The sequence below is a fragment of the Cheilinus undulatus genome, linkage group 18 (genome assembly GCF_018320785.1).
Source record: "Cheilinus undulatus linkage group 18, ASM1832078v1, whole genome shotgun sequence".
Lineage (NCBI taxonomy): Eukaryota > Metazoa > Chordata > Actinopteri > Labriformes > Labridae > Cheilinus > Cheilinus undulatus.
The window spans coordinates 18363702-18382969 of NC_054882.1; the positions used below are offsets into that span (position 1 = coordinate 18363702).

General features: G+C 41.0%; 1 protein-coding gene across 7 annotated transcripts in view; it reads right to left on the reverse strand.

The window, feature by feature from the left end:
- Positions 1-19268, reverse strand: part of sptb (spectrin, beta, erythrocytic) — a 72653-nt gene that overhangs the window by 46480 nt on the left and 6905 nt on the right. For 6 of the 7 annotated variants that reach the window (XM_041813557.1, XM_041813556.1, XM_041813559.1 and 3 more), the window contains one exon: positions 15141-15413. In XM_041813557.1, coding sequence (XP_041669491.1) covers positions 15141-15288 — 148 coding nt within the window. In that variant the 5' untranslated portion in view covers positions 15289-15413. Of the gene's footprint in view, positions 1-11341; positions 11907-15140; positions 15414-19268 lie in introns of those variants that run through there. The other variant, XM_041813562.1, reaches the window with a different exon arrangement.

The following is a 19268-nucleotide window of genomic DNA, read 5'->3' on the forward strand; positions in this document are numbered from 1 at the left end:
GTGGTAAATTGACTGGACGTGATTAGGAAAAGGAACTGCCTGCAGAGCTCAGAGACAGGATTGTTGCTAAAATGCTGCAAAAAATCTCTGCTGCACTGAAGGTTCCCAAGAGCACAGTGGCCTTCATAATTCTCAAATGGAAGAAGTTCGGCACAACCAGGACTCTTCTAAGAGCCAGACTGAATGACTGGGGAGAAGAGTCTTAGTACGAGAGATGACCAAGAACCAGATCGTCACTCTCAATGAGCTCCAGAGATCCTGTGTGGAGATGGGACAAATTTCCAGGAGGACAACGATCACTGCAGCCCTCCACTGATCTGGGTTTTATGGCAAAGTGGCTAGACGGAAGTCTCTCCAAAGTGCAAAACACATAAAAGCTCAAATTGAGTTTGCAAAAAAAACTCCACATGAGAGCTAAGTTGAGTTGGGCACATCAGGCCCTGTGATGAAGCCTTAGTGCCCTACATGCCTAAAACTTAAGCACAGGACGATATTTTCCTGGGATAAAGAGCAGTGTCATGTTCTTTTCATGAGATCTCAATCCTTACATGTTGCTATCTCAAGATAATTAGCACAAAGAACCAGTGTTGTTATCCCGAGTAAACATAAGTTGAGATCTCAACAAAGCAACTGTAATTAACTTCCACAGGATAACAAAGGAAACTATGATGTATGAATGAATGCCCTCTCTGAACTATAAACTTTTCTGGGCGCTATCTCAGCTGTTTCCTGTGATTTAGCAAACAAAATAATAATTTTGTGATAAAAATAATTACCTCCGCCAAGGAGGTTATGTGACCGGCAGGGCTTGTTAGTTAGGTTGTTTGTTAGTTTGTTTGATAGCAACATAACTCAAAAACTTATGGACGGATTTTAATGACATTTTCAGGGAATGTCAGAAATGGCATAAGGAAGAACTGATTAGATTTTGTGAGTGATCCGGATCACGGCTAATGGCAGAGGTCTGCGCTCTGCGAGTGTTTTTCTAGTTTCATATGCAGTTTAGGTTTTGACTGAAACCCTCAGTCCAGGTAAAGAGTTTTCATAACGCTGAGCAAGAATGAAAGAAGGATGATGCAAACCCACTTAAGTACCTTGAACGCTCCGTCAACTCCCAGTAGATACACGCACTCAGACATCTTGTATATTCACACACACGCCGCTGTCTAAAGTTTATCAGGTCAGCCTCTGGTGATGAGACGTCTTCCCTTTCTGCTGTCCCATCCTTGGACACGTGACTTCCCCCTTTTGCTCTGCTACAGTTTGCCCTGTTTATTCCTGAACCCAAATATGACTGCAAACTATGAGTGCAAAGGACTGCATCCTTAATGACTTCTGCAATGAATGATTTAGACCCTGAGGCTGTCGAGAACAAGCAAAGAACAGATGAGGAGAAGGGAGCAGAGAGAGAAGAGGGAGGATAGAAAGCAAAGAGAAGATGTTAAAGAGACTTAAAGGTTAACAATAAATCAGATACAGGAGAAGAAAAAGAGGCAGGGGATTGAGAGATGTAGCATGGTTTAATCTACAGAGACCAAGAAAATAGAGCAAGATTTATCACCTACATTTTCGTCAGACTGCTAACAATGACCCAGTAAGCTCCAAAAAATGAGACGCTACCTCCACTCTCAGTATCATCAAAGAGAATACACCAAGTTATTGTATGTAAAACACATGGTGCAGAGTTCAGTAAATAAATCATGCTTCATTCTGCTCTCCTCAGCAGAACAACAGCACGCACGGCTCCACTTCATCAACACGTATAAACCCGCCATGAAAAAGTCATGGCAATTAAAACATGCAAATTTCTCAGAGCTCTAAATCAACGTCAGGACCGGTTAAGCACAGACTGCCACATCATAAAAAAAGAATAAAACACCAACAAGACAGCTCAATGTGAAAAAAAGGACACTTTCTGAACTATTTGGGGAGCTGCAGTACAGAGGCAACAAGAGGACAATAACTGAGCATTCGATGTGCGTGATGTCGTGCACACTGATGCTCCTGGGCATTTGGTTAAGCATGGGACAGCAGAAGTAAAGGGAGGAGGAGTGGGAGGAGAAAGTAGGGCTGTTGCATACGTGTATCCCGTTGAGGCGTCTCTAGATGAGTCGTTCTACAAGCTCAATATGACATCAAGCCTCTGTGCACTCGCTGCTGAACAAAGCCCTCAGCATTAGTCTAAAAACTCCCTAAATTACAGAGGAGGTTTTCCACCACTGAGCAGAAAATCAAATCAATATAATCATGCAATCCAAGTGATTGCTGATACGGCATTCCAGTGAAACTGGCCTTTCTGGGGAGCATTCACATAAGACTGTGTCTTTTCTCACATTGTTCATGCTTGTTTAGATTGATTAAACTGCATATTTGATCTTATTAGACAGTGAATAATACACATGGTGAACAGATTCCCATTAAAAATCACCTTGAAATCGCCTTCCAAAGCAGAGATCCCGACATAAGAGCTTACATTAATGTCACTGAGCTTTATTTTTAAAGACACATCATTTTGATTATTGCCTGAAAATTCACATGCTCCTGTTCCGCTTGTTTTCCAATAGATGTCCTGATAACATGCTGCATGACATGTACTATATTCAAGCATCTTTGAAGCTTGACTGTGCATCTTACATAATAAGGATTCATTAAATTTTCCTTTGATATACAAGATCTTTTTGAACCAGATAGCCAAAAATAAAGCAACTTGACTAGGATAAGGATCACAAAGGAACTGACTCACACATTCTGTAGTAACAACTTGAATATGTATCTCTAGCATCAGTTAAACAGCAGTATCTATCTTAAGTTGTCAAACGTTAACAGCGATGGAAACTACTGGACATATTAGATTGAAATGCAGGTATTGGTATCGGCAAGCATCAGCAAGCCCTTCTCCTTCCTTAAAAATGTCCAAATGGTGTAGTCCAGTGCTGCAAAATAATGCAAGTAAATCTAATTTAACCATGGTAAAAATATTGCTCATACATTGGAAAATTATGGTTCAGAAATACATTTAAATGCATAGATATTTGTTAAAATGTCGAACATTTGTTGCTTGCCTAGCCAGTTAAAGAGGCCCTGTGTAATATTCTTTCTGGGGACCAAAAATCCCTAGCTACGTCCCTGTCAGCAAGAAGTTTATGCACTGATCTGATACCGTTTGGTTTGACTTTATGTTTTGCTTTGTTAAACCATGCTAAATGTTAACAGAAATCAATTATTTCTTCGCTGCCATAAAACACTGCATGCATGAGCTATCATTTTTAGAGTGGTGAAGAAGAACCAAAGGACCCCCTGCAGCAGCAAAGAATGGTGGCTGTGTGACGTTTATTCTTTAGCTGTTTCTCAAAGACCAGAATCCTTCTCCTGTGGAAAGGACCCTCCTGAGTCAGGTCTCTTGAAGACGAGGTTAGAGTCCTCCCTGGTCATTTTTGAACACACATTTGGAACAGGCTAGCAAGTGTGCTTGATTACGTCATAAGAAGGGTCGTGCCATATACGCGGCGGAAGCAGAAATCAAAATGGGAGGGGGACTAAGAACAACTTGCACAACTTTTAAATGAAGACCTTGAAAATTCCACCATCTACAGTACATAATATTATCAAATATTCAGAGAACCTGGAGAGATCTCCGGGCACAAGAGACAAGGACAAGGCCAGGAAAGCATTAAAAACATGCAATATTTTCCTGGAAATCACATTATGGGCTCAGGAACACTTCCAGAGATGGCTGTGCCATCCACACATGCAAGTTAAAGGTGTATCATACAAGGAAGAAGCAATATGTAAACAGGATCCAGAAACACTGCTGTCTTCTCTGGGCCAAAGCTCATTTAAAATGGACAGAGGCAAAATGGAAAAAACTGCTGTGGTCAGATGAATCAAAATTTCATATTCTTTGTGGAAACCACGGACACAGTGTCCTGCAGAACAGAGAGGAGAGGGACCATCCAGCTTGTTATCAGAGCACAGCTCAAAAGCCTGCATCTCTGATGTATGGGGTTGCATTAGTGCCTATGGTGTGGGCAGCTTACACATCTGGAAAGGCACTATCAATGCTGAAAAGTAGACAGAGGTTTTAAAGCAACATATGCTCCCATCCAGATGTCTCTTTCAGGAAAGGCCTTGACTATTTCAGTAAGACAATGCTAAACCACATCCATCTCAACAGCATGGCTTTACTATCAAAGAGTCTGAGTGCTGAACTGGCCTGCCTGCAGTCCAGATCAACTGAATGCATTTGGTGCATCATAAAATGAAAAATCCTAAAAGAAGACTCAGGGCTACTGAGCAGCTAGAATCCTACATCAGACAAGAATGAGACAACATTCCTCTCCCAAAACTCCAGTGCCTGGTCTCCTAACTTTCCAGATATTTACAGACTGTTGTTAAAAGATCAGAATCAGAATCTGCTTTTATGTCATAAATGCTTTTTTTCTCCAAAAGCAGCAAATTCAAGTTTAAAGTGTGTGTACAGGCAGGATTTGTTTCCAGTGTTTTTTTAAACAATGATCTTCATGCTTTTATAGTATTATTTCACAGGACAAGGATGGTAGATAGGGTTGGCAACTGGGGGACAGTGGCCTCTGTACATGAGGCATTCAGACATTACCACCAGACAACCATTGCCCCTTATCCACTGATTTCTAAATTGATATATGAAAGCAAGCCAGCATTTCTAATTGACTCACTGTATGACTTTCTTAGAACTCAGTATAAAAGAAGTTTGACTTTTTTACATAAACGAAGCTTGCACATTAAGGTTGAGCTCATAAATGGGAAAGTATAAGCAATAATTCAAACAGTGCCCTACCCACAACTTCACTATACAGTATGTTTTATTGTACTTAATGGTGCTGCAACAGAAGCTGCATGGTCATACTGTCTTTTGGCATGAATTAAATATCTTTTACAAAGCGCAGCAGTCATGAACAGTATCTGACTTTTCCCTGTCTGACACACTTTTCCTTACTGACTAGACATGAACGGTTCATGTGATACTGGGATAGTCCTCTCTGCAACTTCATGGCCTCTTCCTGCTGTGTATCAGGACAAGCTTTACTAAACATTCCTCTGTTTCACATGCTTTTACTCTGTAATCTCTCATCCACTCTTTGACTCCAGCAAAGGCCCCATGACTTATTCATACTGATGGATTTTCCCTGTTTACAGCCTGATCCAACTTTTCCCACAGTCAGTTCCTGACGGATTTGGTCGAGTGGTCATACATGCCTGAGTCATGGCAACACCAGAGTTACCAGTCCTTCAGTCATGATACTGTGTATTTGTAAATCTAGCTCTCAAATACTTTAGACTAAATACCTCCTCTGGTCAGTGAACTTCCTCAGGACATATTTGGAGTTAGGGTTAGGGGCTGGAATTGAAGGGCTACTTCTGAGATGATATGATATAATACAATCCCCTTCCAAAAAAGTTGGAGCACTGTGTAAATGTCAATAAAAAACAGTATGCAATGGTCATCTCATAAACCCATACTTTATTCAACATATCAGATGTTGAAACTGGAAACTTTGGTCAGATGACTTTGATTCATCTGACCACAGAACAGTTTTCCATTTTTTGAAATGATGGCCCTGGGAAGATTGCGGCATTTGTGGATTGTGTTCACATACAGCTTTTTCTTTGAATTACACAGCTTTAACTTGCATTTGCGGGTGTCATGGTGAACTGTGTTGACAGACAATGGTTTCTGAAAGTGTTCCTGAGCTCATGCAGGGATTTCAAACCTAGTATCATGCCTGTTTTTAATGCAGTGCTGCCTGAGGGCCCGAAGAGCACCAGCATCCAGTAGTGATCTTCTGCCTTGTCCCTTGTGCACAGAGATTTCTCCAGTTTCTATGAATCTTTTGATGATTTTATGTAGCCTACTGTGGGTGGTGAGATATTCAAAGTCTTCCAATTTTACAGTGAGGAACATTTTTAAAAAATTGTTCCTCAATTTTTGGACACAGTTTTTCAAAAATTGACGAACCTCTTCCCATCTTTACTTCTGAGAGACTCTGCCTCTCTTAAATGCTCATTTTATACTCAGTCATGTTACTGACCTGTTGCCAATTAACTGAATTGATTGCAAAATGCCCCTCTAGCTGTTTTCATTAACTTCTCTGTTGCCCTGTCCCTACTTTTTTGAGATGTGTTGCTGTAAATCAAATTCAAAATGGGCAAATATTTTTCATGCAATGGTAAAACATCTCAGCTTCAACGTATTTGTTGTTGTGTTCTCTTGTTAATACCATATTGGTTTATGAGATTTGCATATCATTGCATTCTGTTTTTATGTAAATTTTACACAGCGCCCCAAATTTTTGGATTGGGGTTGTACAACAGGACACGGTAGAGCAGGATATGATGAAATATAAGACAACACTCGAAAACATGATATGATACAACAGGATAACATGCATATTATGTGGCCCATTATCATGATAACATTGAATGCAAGGGTTAATATCACTGCACAATATGCTATTATACAAAAAGACACATGATACATGAGATGATACATTAAGATGTAGGAAGACAAGATATAAAACATAGAAGATTGAGTGATTCTGTAATAACTGAATATTGTAGGACAACCATAAAAGAACCAAGATGATTCCTGATTAACTTAATAATATTAAATATCAGATTACTGAGAAACCAGTGCTGGAATTTAAAGTGTTAATTCACTATATCTTGGAGTCACTTTCACCTCATATGACACTTGGTTTTTTTATGTTTTTCTCAGCTGTCTGGCATTGTCCTGCTGACTTCTTCTTTTATCTGCTGCCAAATTCTTCATTGGTTTATGAAAATCTGCTGATGTTTCCTCATTCATGTAATAAGCATCACAGCGAGGAGTCACAGAGTAGTGACGCAGTGAGTCAAATAGGCATAGACATAAACCCAGAAATCAATATTTGGCACCAGCTATTTGATTATAGTAACGAGGAAATGAGGACAATACATTATTAAATCGATGAATTGTCCTACCCCTAGTGTGACATGATCCGTCTGATATTTTTGCCAAATGGACACATTCAACAATTGATTATAATCACATTAGTGCACATTACAGTGAGTCGATGTTTCCTGGTACTTTGAAGAGAAAGTCCTAATAAATTCTGGGGAGTTACATTACAACTTCAAAATAGCTCTATGTATTTTTTTTGGCAGAGAAAGCATTGTGAAATCTGGCAATGATCTGGGCATGATAACAATACTTCATTTAGCATCAAAAGGAACTAAAAACTAAGACTAATGGCGGAATATTGGGTTGTGAACCGTCTGCTCCAGGCTCTACTTTAGCTGCTCTTGGCTGAAAATTCAACTTTTCTACACCTTGTAACTAGGGCTGTCAAAAGATTAAATAATCTTACAATTGCTAAATATAATCATGGCATCTGAAATTCATCTACTTTGCATTTTAAAACTATTTTGCTTTATCCGTTATCCTCTATCCTTTAAGACCCTGTATGTACATATGAGGATATTACATTTTGGCTTCCTACTAACATAGTGAAGATTTCTGCTGTTAGAATTTTAAATCCTGTCAAGAATGTCCACTGATGTTTAAGTAATTTGCTTCAAATGCTTCAAAGAATTTGCTATGAAATTTTCAATTTGAATATTAGACAAAGATAACTCAACTAAATACAAAATGCAGTTTGTAAATGATGATTTCATTCAAAACCTGGCCCCTTAGTGAAAAAGTAATTTCCCCCTTGCTAAATCATGAATTGACCGTGATTAATCACACTTTTGGAAAGCTGAGTTCAATTTCTATAGCCACACCCTGGTCTGATAACTACCAGACCTGTTAAATCCAGAAATTGTTTAAATAGAACCTTTCTGACAAAGTGAAGAAGGCTTAAAGATAACAAATTATGGCCCCATCTAAAAAAATTCAAGAACCGATGGGAAATAAAGTCATTGACATCTATAAGGCTTTGGGTCTCAGGCAAACCAGTGTGAGAGCTATTATCCACAAACGAAGAAAACTTTGAACAGTTGTAAACCTTCCCAGGAGTGTTCAGCATATGAAAAGTGCTCCAAGAGCACATCAATGACTCACTCAGCAGGTCACAAAAGAACCAAGAAAAACATCTTAAGATCTGCAGGCCTCACTTGACTCAATTTAGCTCAGTGTTCATGATTCAACAATCAAGACACTGGGCAAAAATGGCACCTATGGGAGAGCTCCAAGGTCAAAACCACTGCTGACCAAAAAGTTACACAAAGGCTCGTCTCACATTTGACAAAAAACATCTTGATGATCCCCAAGACTTCTGGGCAAGATTTTCTGTGAGCTAACAAGACAAAAGTTGAACTTTTTGGAGGGTGTGCAGCATGTTGCATCTGGTTTTAAAACTAACAGCATTTCGTAAAGAGACCATCATACCAGCAGTCAAACGTGGTGGTAGTGTGATGGTCTGGGGCTGCTTTGCTGCCTCAGGACCTGGACCACTTGCCGTAATTGATAGAGCCACGTATTCTGTTCTCTACTAGAAAATCCTGAAGGAGAGTTTCCAGCCATCAGTTCATGACCTCAAGGTCAAGCTCACTTGGGTCACACAGGACAATGATCCAGAACACACCAGCAAGTCCACCTCTGAATGGCTAAAAAGACAACAAAGGTTTTGGAGTGGCCTGGTCAAAGTCTGGACTTAAATCTAATGTAGATTTAACCCTCCAATGTGGCTGAATTAAAACAATTCTGCAAAACAGAGTTGGCCAAAATCCCTCAGCAGGCAAATATTTTTTCACAGCACTGTAAATAATCTGCTTAAAAATCAGTTACTTTACACAAATATCCTGTAAGCATTTACCTTTTGATTTGCATTAGAGTTTAATAGTAGAGGTAAATATTGTTGTTGATAAACTATATCAATGACAGTCAGTTGTCACAAGATTGGGCTCTAATTTGACCGTTATTTCTTAATGTAAATTATGAGAACAGTAGGCTGCAACTAGCATAGCACACCAAAATCACCAGCAAATCTGTTGGCTGTCAAGGTAATGTAAACAGAGGGATTTGGTAAGGACAAAGTATGCAAAGAAAGAAACTATCAATAGATTATTTACGTCAAGTTTTACGTTTTTCCATTACTATATATTGTGTGTACACTGCCTATAAAAAGTATTCACCCCCTTAATTTCTTACCCGAGAAGCATCCCCACAGGATGATGCTGCCAATCGTGCTTCACAGTAGGGATTGTGTGTTTGTGGTGGTGTGCAGTGGTTGGTGTCCACCAAACAAAGCATCTCATCTGATGGCCAGAACATACCACTTGACCATGCAGTCCATGTATGCCTCCCCGTGAACTCTAGTCCAGATTTAATCTGAGTTTTCTTCAACACTCTTTCCCATAAAGCTTTGACTGGTGAAGAACCTGGCCAACAGTTGTTGTATGCAGAATCTCTCCCATCTCAGCTGCTGAAGCTTGTAACTCCATCAGAGCAGTCATAGGTGTCTTGGTGGCCTCTCTCACTAGTCTCCTTCTTGCACGGTCACTCAGTTTGTGAGGACAGCCTGATTTACACAGACTTACACATGTGCCATATTTTCATTCCTTGACGATGGAATTAACTGAACCCTGGGAGATGTACATTGCCTTGATTTTTTCATTCATCCCCTGACTTATACTTTTCAGTAACTTTTTCTCTGAGTTGCTTAAAGTGTGTCTTTGTCTTCATGGTGTAATGGTAGCCAGGAATACTTATTAACCAGTGACTAGACCTTTCAGACACATGTGCCTTTATACTACGATCACTTGAGACACATTCACACTCAGGTGATCCCCATTTCACTAATAGTGAAAACACTAGCAACAATTGGCCGGACCTCTGTTGAATTAGGTCAGTCACTTTAAAAGAGAGGGAATATTTACACAGTCTCTTATTTTAACTTACATATTTTTGTTAAATTGACATTACTTTGTAGAAATCTGTTTTCAATTTGACATAAAAAAAAAGTTTTTTGGAACTTTTCTGTACAAAAAACCCATAAAGAAGCCAAATTATATGGACCATGACTGATTTATAAAATCAATAAAAGTGTAAAACATCCAAGAGGGTGAATAGTTTCCATAGGCAGTGTATGGTGATGTTCTATGATTGTTTATTACATCAAACCCTAAAATCAAGCTGCCTAAATAGGCTCCTACAGAGCACTGAATTCAATGCCACTAGCTGAAAAAACAGAGAAACACAAATTGGACGATCAGTGAAAGAGGAGAAAAAAGATTAATGGTTTAAATCAATACATTCAAATGGAAGACAGTTCCCTTTCTCCCTGTATTTCATTATTTCGACCTCTGTTTATGTTATTGTTGCTCTGTACAACTTGATTCTCCTGCAGTCTTCATTAGAACTCCCTAATGACTCGTGAGAAAAAGTTGATGAAATTTGATGAAATCCAACGGGGCGATCAATACACTTGGCCGAGTATGACCTCCCTGATTTGTGAGAAAGCCTCAAAAGTTTACTGCTTCACGTATCAGTTGCCTCTGCAGTCTTCGGAGCCAGTCGATACTTGAAATCTAGCAGATGCAGGAGGTAAAAAAAAAAAAAAAAAAAAAAAAAAAAAGGCATGTTTCCCTCTCTGTTCCAGCTTCGTCTCCTCCATTTTCTTCCTCTCACTAATGCACTCCTGTCATCAGGGAGTTGGACAGCATAGTGCAAGCTAACAAAAATCCACAGTGACGGCAAACCTCTCTCTTTAAAACGTTAATAACACAGGCCGGGAGAAGTTAAACCGACAGAAAACTATTCATTTTTAACATCACTAACGCAATCATTAAGGGGAAAAGGAGGCAAAATGACATTATTTGTCAATTTTTTAAATGTAATACTCACACAGAGGCTAAGGAGGTTAAAAGATGAATAAGTTTGTTATCTAAAGAAAAATAGGGCATGTAAGGGTGCATAACACTTCCCAGCTTTGAATTGCTTTGGAGGGAAACCATCACAACCTTTTTAGGGGTTTGCCCATGAATTATTCAAAGGTAAGTCAGTGAACAATTGGGGCAGAGCCACAGCTTCCTCAAAATAAATAAATTACAACCCTATACATTTAATAAAAGAGCAAGTGACGCTTTAACGTCCTGTAACGCTGCATTTTTCCACTTTTCACAAGAGGATGACAAACAAAACTCTCACTGCTCTACATCACAGCCCGACCTCCCTGTGATCCCTTCCACACCTGAACGTAAACACAAGTTGGGGAAGGGAGGGGTATTGATTTAAAAAAGAGTTTCATCAGTGAGGCAGCAGAGGAAGGCCAACTCCCTCTCGAACAAACACAAACATGCACACAACTCCTCCACCTTGTACCTTGCAGCTGCCTGAAGCGTCCGTCCAGGATGGAGTTGAAGCAGATGTTGGAGGTGCTGTAACTCAGCCAGCGCGCCCTCTTCATACTTTTTGCCGAAGAGGACGAGGAAGAGGAGTGGAGGGCAGGGGGAGGGTGAGGGTGAGAGGGCCTCTGACGTCTAGGGGTACAGGAAGAGGATGAAGAGGAGGATGAGGAGAAAGGGGAGAGTCCCACGGGCGCCACGCTGAGCGGGATGTGCAGGAGGGTGCCGTTTTTCTCCGGGTGGTGTTCTGGTTCATGATGCTTCCCTCCACTAATGCTGGTCCCCCTTGTAGGCTTCCTGATTTCAGGTTTCTGTGCTCGGTGCACCGGTGGAGTGCTCCTGCTCCTGCTGCTGCTCATCCCAACCCGAACAGGGGGGTCTCTCTCTGCATAAGTCCGGTTGGAAGTCTCCTTGGTGCTGCTCCGGATGACTGTGGTCTCCCTGCTGCTGGCCTTCAGGCTGAGCTTGACCTCTCTGAGCCCAGGTTGGCTGATCGGGGCGGCGCGCAGCAGGCATGGGCTGCTCATCTTGACCCCCCCCACCCCCACCCGAAACAACAACAACAACAATAACAACAACGAGAGCAACACAGCCCGGAGCTTGGCACTCCACGTCTCTCCTCCTCTCTGTCTCTTGGCTCTCTGTCCTCCTTTTCAGATCCCTCTCGTGCTCACTTCCTCCCTCCCTCCCTCCCTTCCTCTTCTTCCTTTCTCACTCTCCCCTTGCCGCTGCTGCCGTGATGATGCTCTGCTTCCACTCTCAGGCGGCACAAGGACTCAGGCAGCCTTCGGTACAGTTCAGAGTGGTTTCTCTAGCACCATCCATGCATACAATATGTTTCAATACATCCACGTGCTCCCACAACTCCTCCCTCCGCCAGGCACTCCCACACAGTCGTGACATCATTGAATAGGAAATGTAGGACTGGCACAGTTGTGATTTCCTCTGCCAACACCAGGACATAAAGCTCTTCAGCTCAATGTAATGAGTCTTTATTTAGCTTTATGTATTTAGCTTTATGTAAATGGCTGGATATCAGATATGTTGCGTATGTGCTCGAAGGCATGCTGAGTGAATATTTCTGACTTCACAAGCTGTAAATCAGCAGCGGACATCTTTCAGAGCCTCTCTCATCCCCAGCTCTCCCTTTACACACTCTCTCTCCCTCCCTCCCTCTCTGACAGGAAACACTGATTGCATTACAGAAACATCGGTGCAGAAGCACTCTAACACAATATCACAAACACCCACACAGAAGCCTTCATCACTTAAAGAGACAGAAAAGATGCAGCAAGTAAAGTGGTGAGAGCGCTGCTGGATAAACCGTCTGGACACATCTTTAAATATTTCGCCCACCTAGATGTCGAGCTAAAAACTGGACTCGTTTTGCTCCAGGAAGTTATTTTTGTTAGGCATCGAGTGCAAAAAAACTGCCGCTATACAATTGCAACTGTGTTTGTCTTGAAGAATAAACCATGAACAAAAGACAACCATTAAAATCAGACCACATATATACAGTTTTAAGGAATCAGTGCTGCTTGGAACTGTGGCTGTTAGGAAATATTCAAATAGGCCTTAACTGTGCCAAAAAAGTTGGGACAATGTGTAAAATGTAACTATAAACAGAATTCAATGATGGTCAAACCAATATCTAATTCACAATAGAAGATAACGTACACATACGATGTTTAAATTGTTACATTTTACCATTTCATCAAAAATATTAGCTCATTTGGAATTTGATGGCAGCAACACATCTCAAAAAAGTTGGGACAGGGCCATGTTTACTATTGTGTTGCATCCTCTCTTCAATGTAAACATCTGGAAAGTGAGGAGACCAGCTGCTGGAGTTTTGGGAGAGGAATGCTGTCCCATTCTTGTGTGATGTAGGATTCTAGCTTAACAGACCTGCCTCTTCTTTGCTGGATTTTTCCTTTTATATAATCATCCAGTTTTGACCTTCAGCCTTGTCCCTTGCTCAGAGAAAATTCTCCAGATTCTCTGAATCTTTGGTGATATCATGGACAGTAGATGGTTGAATATTCAAAGTCTTTGCAGTTTCACATTAAGGAACATTTTAATTAAATTGCTCCAAAACTTTTAGTTAACATTTTTCAGAAAATGAGTGAACCTCTGCACATCTTTATTTCTTAGAGGCTGTGCCCCTCTAAAATGGTGTGACTGTGGCTCAGTATGTACTTGAAGGTTGTGAGTTCGATCCAAGCTCCTGCAATCACATGTTGATGTGTTGTTGGGCAAGACACTTAACCCCAGTTTGCTCCCACAGCTTCATCGCTGGAATGTAATTGCGTTTAGATGTAGTGACCTTTGAGTTGTCAGACAACTAGAAAATGCTATACAAGCTCAAAATGCTCCTTTTATACCCAGTCATGTTACTGTGACCAATTCACCTAATTGGTTGCAAAATCCACCTGCAGCTGTTTTTCATTCGTGCCACTCTTCCAGCCTACATCAGACAAGAATGGGACAACATTCCTCTCCTAAAACTCCAGCAGCTGGTGCATATCTTACCCCTACTCTCTCTACCCATGTTTGCTGTCTCTCTTCAGCTGTCCTCTCAAAATGAAGGCAAAAAACAAACAAAAATATTTTGTAAAAATCCAGCATGACAATTTTTCTGTATACAGTGCCGTACATAAGTTGTAGGCATGTAGGATGCTAATGATTTATCATGGGGCCAGATGTGCTACACATGTCTTGCTGCTGGCAGTTTTCAGGCCCTTTGGACATCCATAGCATGACTGAGGGCTCATGGCAATCCCACTATCCACCTAAACGGCATACTAACTTGCCACATTCACCCCTTACTTTGCCCTAAAGGTGTAGACTTTGATATTTTTTCAATTGCTTATCTTGGCCATGCCCCTGGCAATGTGCAAGGATATCTAGAGCACAGCTGGGGTTGTGTCATCTTATTTGCTACATCTACACCTTTCTTCAGCCTAATTTTTTGGGCCAAACATACTTAAAAGTTCTGCACAGTACTGTGTATTATTTACCCCTTCGTCAACAGACATCAGTATTTCCCCTAATAAGAGATCATTTTACCTTGTCACCGACCGTACCGTTTTGTGTTTGTTAATTCAGATATTATATCCTCACTTGTACAAAACTTTTTGAACAAAACTTCTGCTATCATTTCAGTATCTCCTCCAGAGAGTTGACTCCATGTTTGACCACCTTGTGTTTGACCTCTCTTGTGTCTACAGCTTTACAGAAATAAACACAGTGTGACCCTCAGCTCCCCCTTTCTATTACACTTCCTCCCAACTCACCAACACCGCTATTTAAAAACCCCTAACAGCAACCGCCCCACAGGTGGACGACAGCCTGCCCGCTTAGCTAGAAATGCCAGAGATGTGTGCTATGGCAGACAGACAGGCAGGGCAGCTGTCCAGAACAGTCAGACAGTGGACATTCAGGGAATGTGCAAGTGATCTCTGCTACTTTCAGAGGGTGCGGAGCAGTGTCAGAGCTTAGTTGTGGGGGGGGGGGGCACCATGAGGAATATAAACACATCAAAAACACTCACAATGCACCTGCAGAACTCTCTAAGTGTGACATCTGGAGTGAGGAGTAATCTGATGTGATCTTTTTTTGACCATAACTATGTGAAGGTCAGTGAATGTCAAACAGAGGCTCATTATAGCTCTTCATTCTTGCTCTCCCACGCTCTAAAAAAGACAGTCAACTCAGAAATCTGTCCCACACATACCTCTGAGAGGACACGGCCTGTTTACTATGCATGCACTCACCTGCGAGGGCCTTGATGCGCGAGCGTTCAAACAGCCGGGCTGAGCTGTTGTCATTGTCGAGCTCCTCGTCTGAGAGGTCGAAGCGGGTGTTGATGTGGCTGTACTGCTGCGTGATCTCCGCATTGTCAAAGTCTGTGGTGGAAGTCATGGCGGTAGCCAGCTTGGCAAGTGGGCAAGGGGACGGCAGCAGGCGTCCTCAGGTGGTCCGGGGTGTTTAGGGAAATGAGCGGAGGGGATGAAACGGCAGGATGGACCTTGAACAGTGGAGGAGGTCTGAAACAGAGGGGAGAGACAGACAGTGGAGGTGGTATTATGACTGATTATGATGATTAACTCGGGTTCAGCGCATACACCAGGGACAGCGAGACTTTCATTAATAATAAAATCATACCAGACATGAGAACATAACCGCAGAGGACAAAGACATTCAAAGACCTGCACATTTAAAAATGTTTTTGCTCATTTTTGTCAATTGGAGGTTTGACCTTCATTATACAGAATGTTTGTGAAGGTTTTCAGGAGTGAAGTTTCTCTCAGATCATCTTAATCTCTTTTAGAAAAAACACTGACTGTGGGTGTAAAGGATTTTGTGACACCACAGCATGCAAAAATGGAATTTTTGCTTTAAAAGAGACATCCGGCTCTGTGCAAAATTTAACTAAAGACAATGCAATGATGGTCAAATCTCATAAAGCCATATTTACTCACAATAAAACATAAACAACAAATCAGATGGTGAAACTGAGACATTGTACCATTCCATGAAAATTTGAGCTCGTTTGGAATTTGATGGCAAACACATTTCAAAAAAGTTGGTACGTGACAACAATACCAATGTGTAGTACCCCCTCCTCTTTCAACAGTCTGTAAATGCCTCGGAAGTGAGGTGAACACTTGCTGGAGTTTTGGGAGAGGAATGTTGTCCCATTCTTGTCTGATGTAGGATTCTAGATGCTCTCCAGTCCAGGATCTTCTTTGCTGGATTTTTTGTTTTATGATGTGCAAAATATTTTCTATTGGTGAAAGGTTTGGACTGCAGGTAGGTCAGCTCACCAGCCGGACTCTTCTGAGTCGTGCTGTTGTGATGGATGTGGTCTGTGGTCTAGCATTGTATTGCAGAAATATGCAAGGCAGAGACATTGTCTGGATGGGAGCATATGTTGCCCTAAAACCTCTATATACTTTTCAGCATTAATAGTGCCTTTCCAGAAGCGACCCACACCATTACTCACTAATGCAACCTCATACCATCAGAGATGCAGGCTTTTGAACCGTCCGCTCCAAATTTAAAAAAAAAAGATTGTCTGACCACAGAACAGTTTTCCATTATGCCTCAGACCATTTGAAATTAGCTTTGGCCCAGAGAAGACAGTGCTGTTTCTGAATCCTGTTCACATATTGCTTCTCATACAGCTTAACTTGCATTTCTGGAAGGCATGGCCAATTGTGTAAGTGTCCCTGAGCTCATGCAGAGATTTCAAGTACAGAATCCTGTTTTTTATGCAGTGCCACCTGAGGGCCCGTAGATGATGAGCAGCCTTGACCACTTGTGTTTAGAGATTTCTCCAGATTCCCTGAATCTAGAGAAGATCTTATGGACTGTAGACTACAGAGTTTTCAAAGTCTTCACAATTTTACATTGAGGAATATTTTTCTGAAGTTGTTCCACAATTTTTAGACACAGTTTTTCAGAGTGGTGAGCCTCTGTCCAGCTTTACTTCTGAGAGACTCTACCTCTCTAAATGGTTCTAGTTTCAGTTTGATATGCTGTTTATGTTCTATTCTGAAAAAAATATAGGTTTATGATATTTGCAAATTATTGAATTCTTTTTTAATTACATTTTACACAGTGCCCCAACTTTTTTGGAATTGGGGTTATTTGTATTTGGGTTACAATGATACCCAAAAAATTAGCTTTGATAAGATACCAATAAAAATCAGATTATACTGATAGCTGTTTTGTTACTGTGGCAGTAAAAAACAAGTTTAAAGCACCCAATGTCAGGTAGTTTCTCATTTTCAGTTATCAGAAATTGTTGAATTTTGTTATTGAAAATGTGTTAAAGGTATATTTTTCATACAGAAATCTTTCCTGTATAAGCTTTCCTCCAGGCCCTGTACACAGGCTCCTGTGCCTCTCATAATCTCCATTTTGTGCATGTCGCTTTGCTCAACTGTCACCCTGCAGCGTGTCTGTGCGTCTTTGTGTGGAATGGCGGTTTGAAGGGTACCCGCTCAGATAGCTCTATCTGTGTGCAGCATAGCTCTCTTATCTCACCTCACAGGGGGAGGGGAACACCTATGAACTGCAGAACACGACGAAACCAGTGACTTTTGAATGATGCACCTCAAACAGCTTGAATTGAAAGTGTGAGAGTGCACACGCTCATGTTGATGCTGAGGTACACAATGAACAAAGAGAAAGGCCCGTGGCAGTGTCTTTATGAGGCTGAGACTGCACACCATGAATGATTATTGGGCATTTTTTGGAATATGAGAGATTTAAGCAACATTAGCTATATTTATTGATATGCACAGTTGATTATTTTTGGGGTTAATAAACTCATTGTTCGGTCTGTCAAATACATAAATGAAAAAACAGAAAAAGTTGATTACTGTTTCTTCCAATGTTTTGCTTAATCAGTGATCAAAAAGCTATTCAGATTACTTTCATTTTTAAGATACTAAGATATTAATTATCTGCAACAAAATAATAAGGACTATCGTATAATTTGCACATAAAAAGAGTAGAAAGATCAATAATTGCCTTTTGAAATAGCTGGGTAAAAGTTACAGTAGCATAAAATGGAATAATCTTGGGGGAAATGACCTCAAAACTGTAGCTGATTTCTGAATTACTTTCCGCAGACACAAGTTCACAATAGCAGATTTTAGGGTACAGAAAAGAGGCCCTCAGTGATGCACAATGATGACATCTGACAGTACAGGTCTCCCTCCTCCTCCTCAGTATCAGTGCTCCACAGACAGCACTTATCAGTCTGGGGATTGCTCCACCCACAGCCGGGGATCCCCCTTATCGCCTCACAAACATGATCTGGACAGCGCTACTGCACAACCACCACACACTGTACGTGTCTCCATACACACCGTTCAAGCCCACAAACTGTCAGCTGAAACCTGCAATGGCGTCAGCTGGCGGAGCTTTTTTGGCTCAGCCCCATTTCTAAGTTTTACCTCTAGTCCTTGTTTGCAAGTCTGCCCCATGGCCCTTGAAACATAAAGAGAAGTGGGAAAATCTTTCCCTGTGAAATGCAACGACCCTTCCCACTGTCAGTCTGCAGTGGGATTTACATAAAAAAGAGACATTAGAGAATATTTCAAATACAACCAATGTTTTTTTAATTGCCTGTTTGACATTTCAGGATCATAATGAACTGAAACAACATTATTCTATTGATGCTTGAGCAGCCATCTTAGGTAGATATTATACACCTATCTACTAAAATGCTTACTTTTTAGTAGCTTTTTAAAAGAAACCACAGATTTGTCACGGGGAGGACTGTTCCAAAGTTTAGGAGCTCCCATCACAAATGCACACCTCAGGATTTAAAATTTGAGCAAGGGGCTGTTAGAAGGCCCTAAATAGATGATCAGAGCCAGTGAGGGCTCACTAATTCAGTTATATAAGTAGGAGCCTGACCATGCAGGATCTTGCATGCAATTAATAAAATGTTGAAACTGATCCTTAAAGTATCTGAAAGCCACGGAAGAGATGGAAGAACCACAGCAATATGAGAATGATGACTAGTATGTGTTAACCAGGTGCTGCATTTTGTACAGAGTGAAGATGAGAAATAGAGGACTGAGTGATGCCAGGGAAGAGTAATGAAGAGTAAAGTGACCCGTAAAAAATTTAGGTACAGATTAAAATATCAGTATTTCGGTATGACTTTGGCGGTGTCTCTGAACCGAAAGAAGCAGGACTGAACTAGCTAAGTGATATGAAAATCAAAGTTGAAATGTTGGTTTAAATACCACACAAAGATTCTCAGCAGAGGACTTGATATTGATGGCGAGGGGTCAAGGCTGACCCCCTTATGGAAATGAGTAGGGTCGATGACAAGAATGTTGGTTTTATCTAGGATGAGGCTGAGAACATTTTGAGAC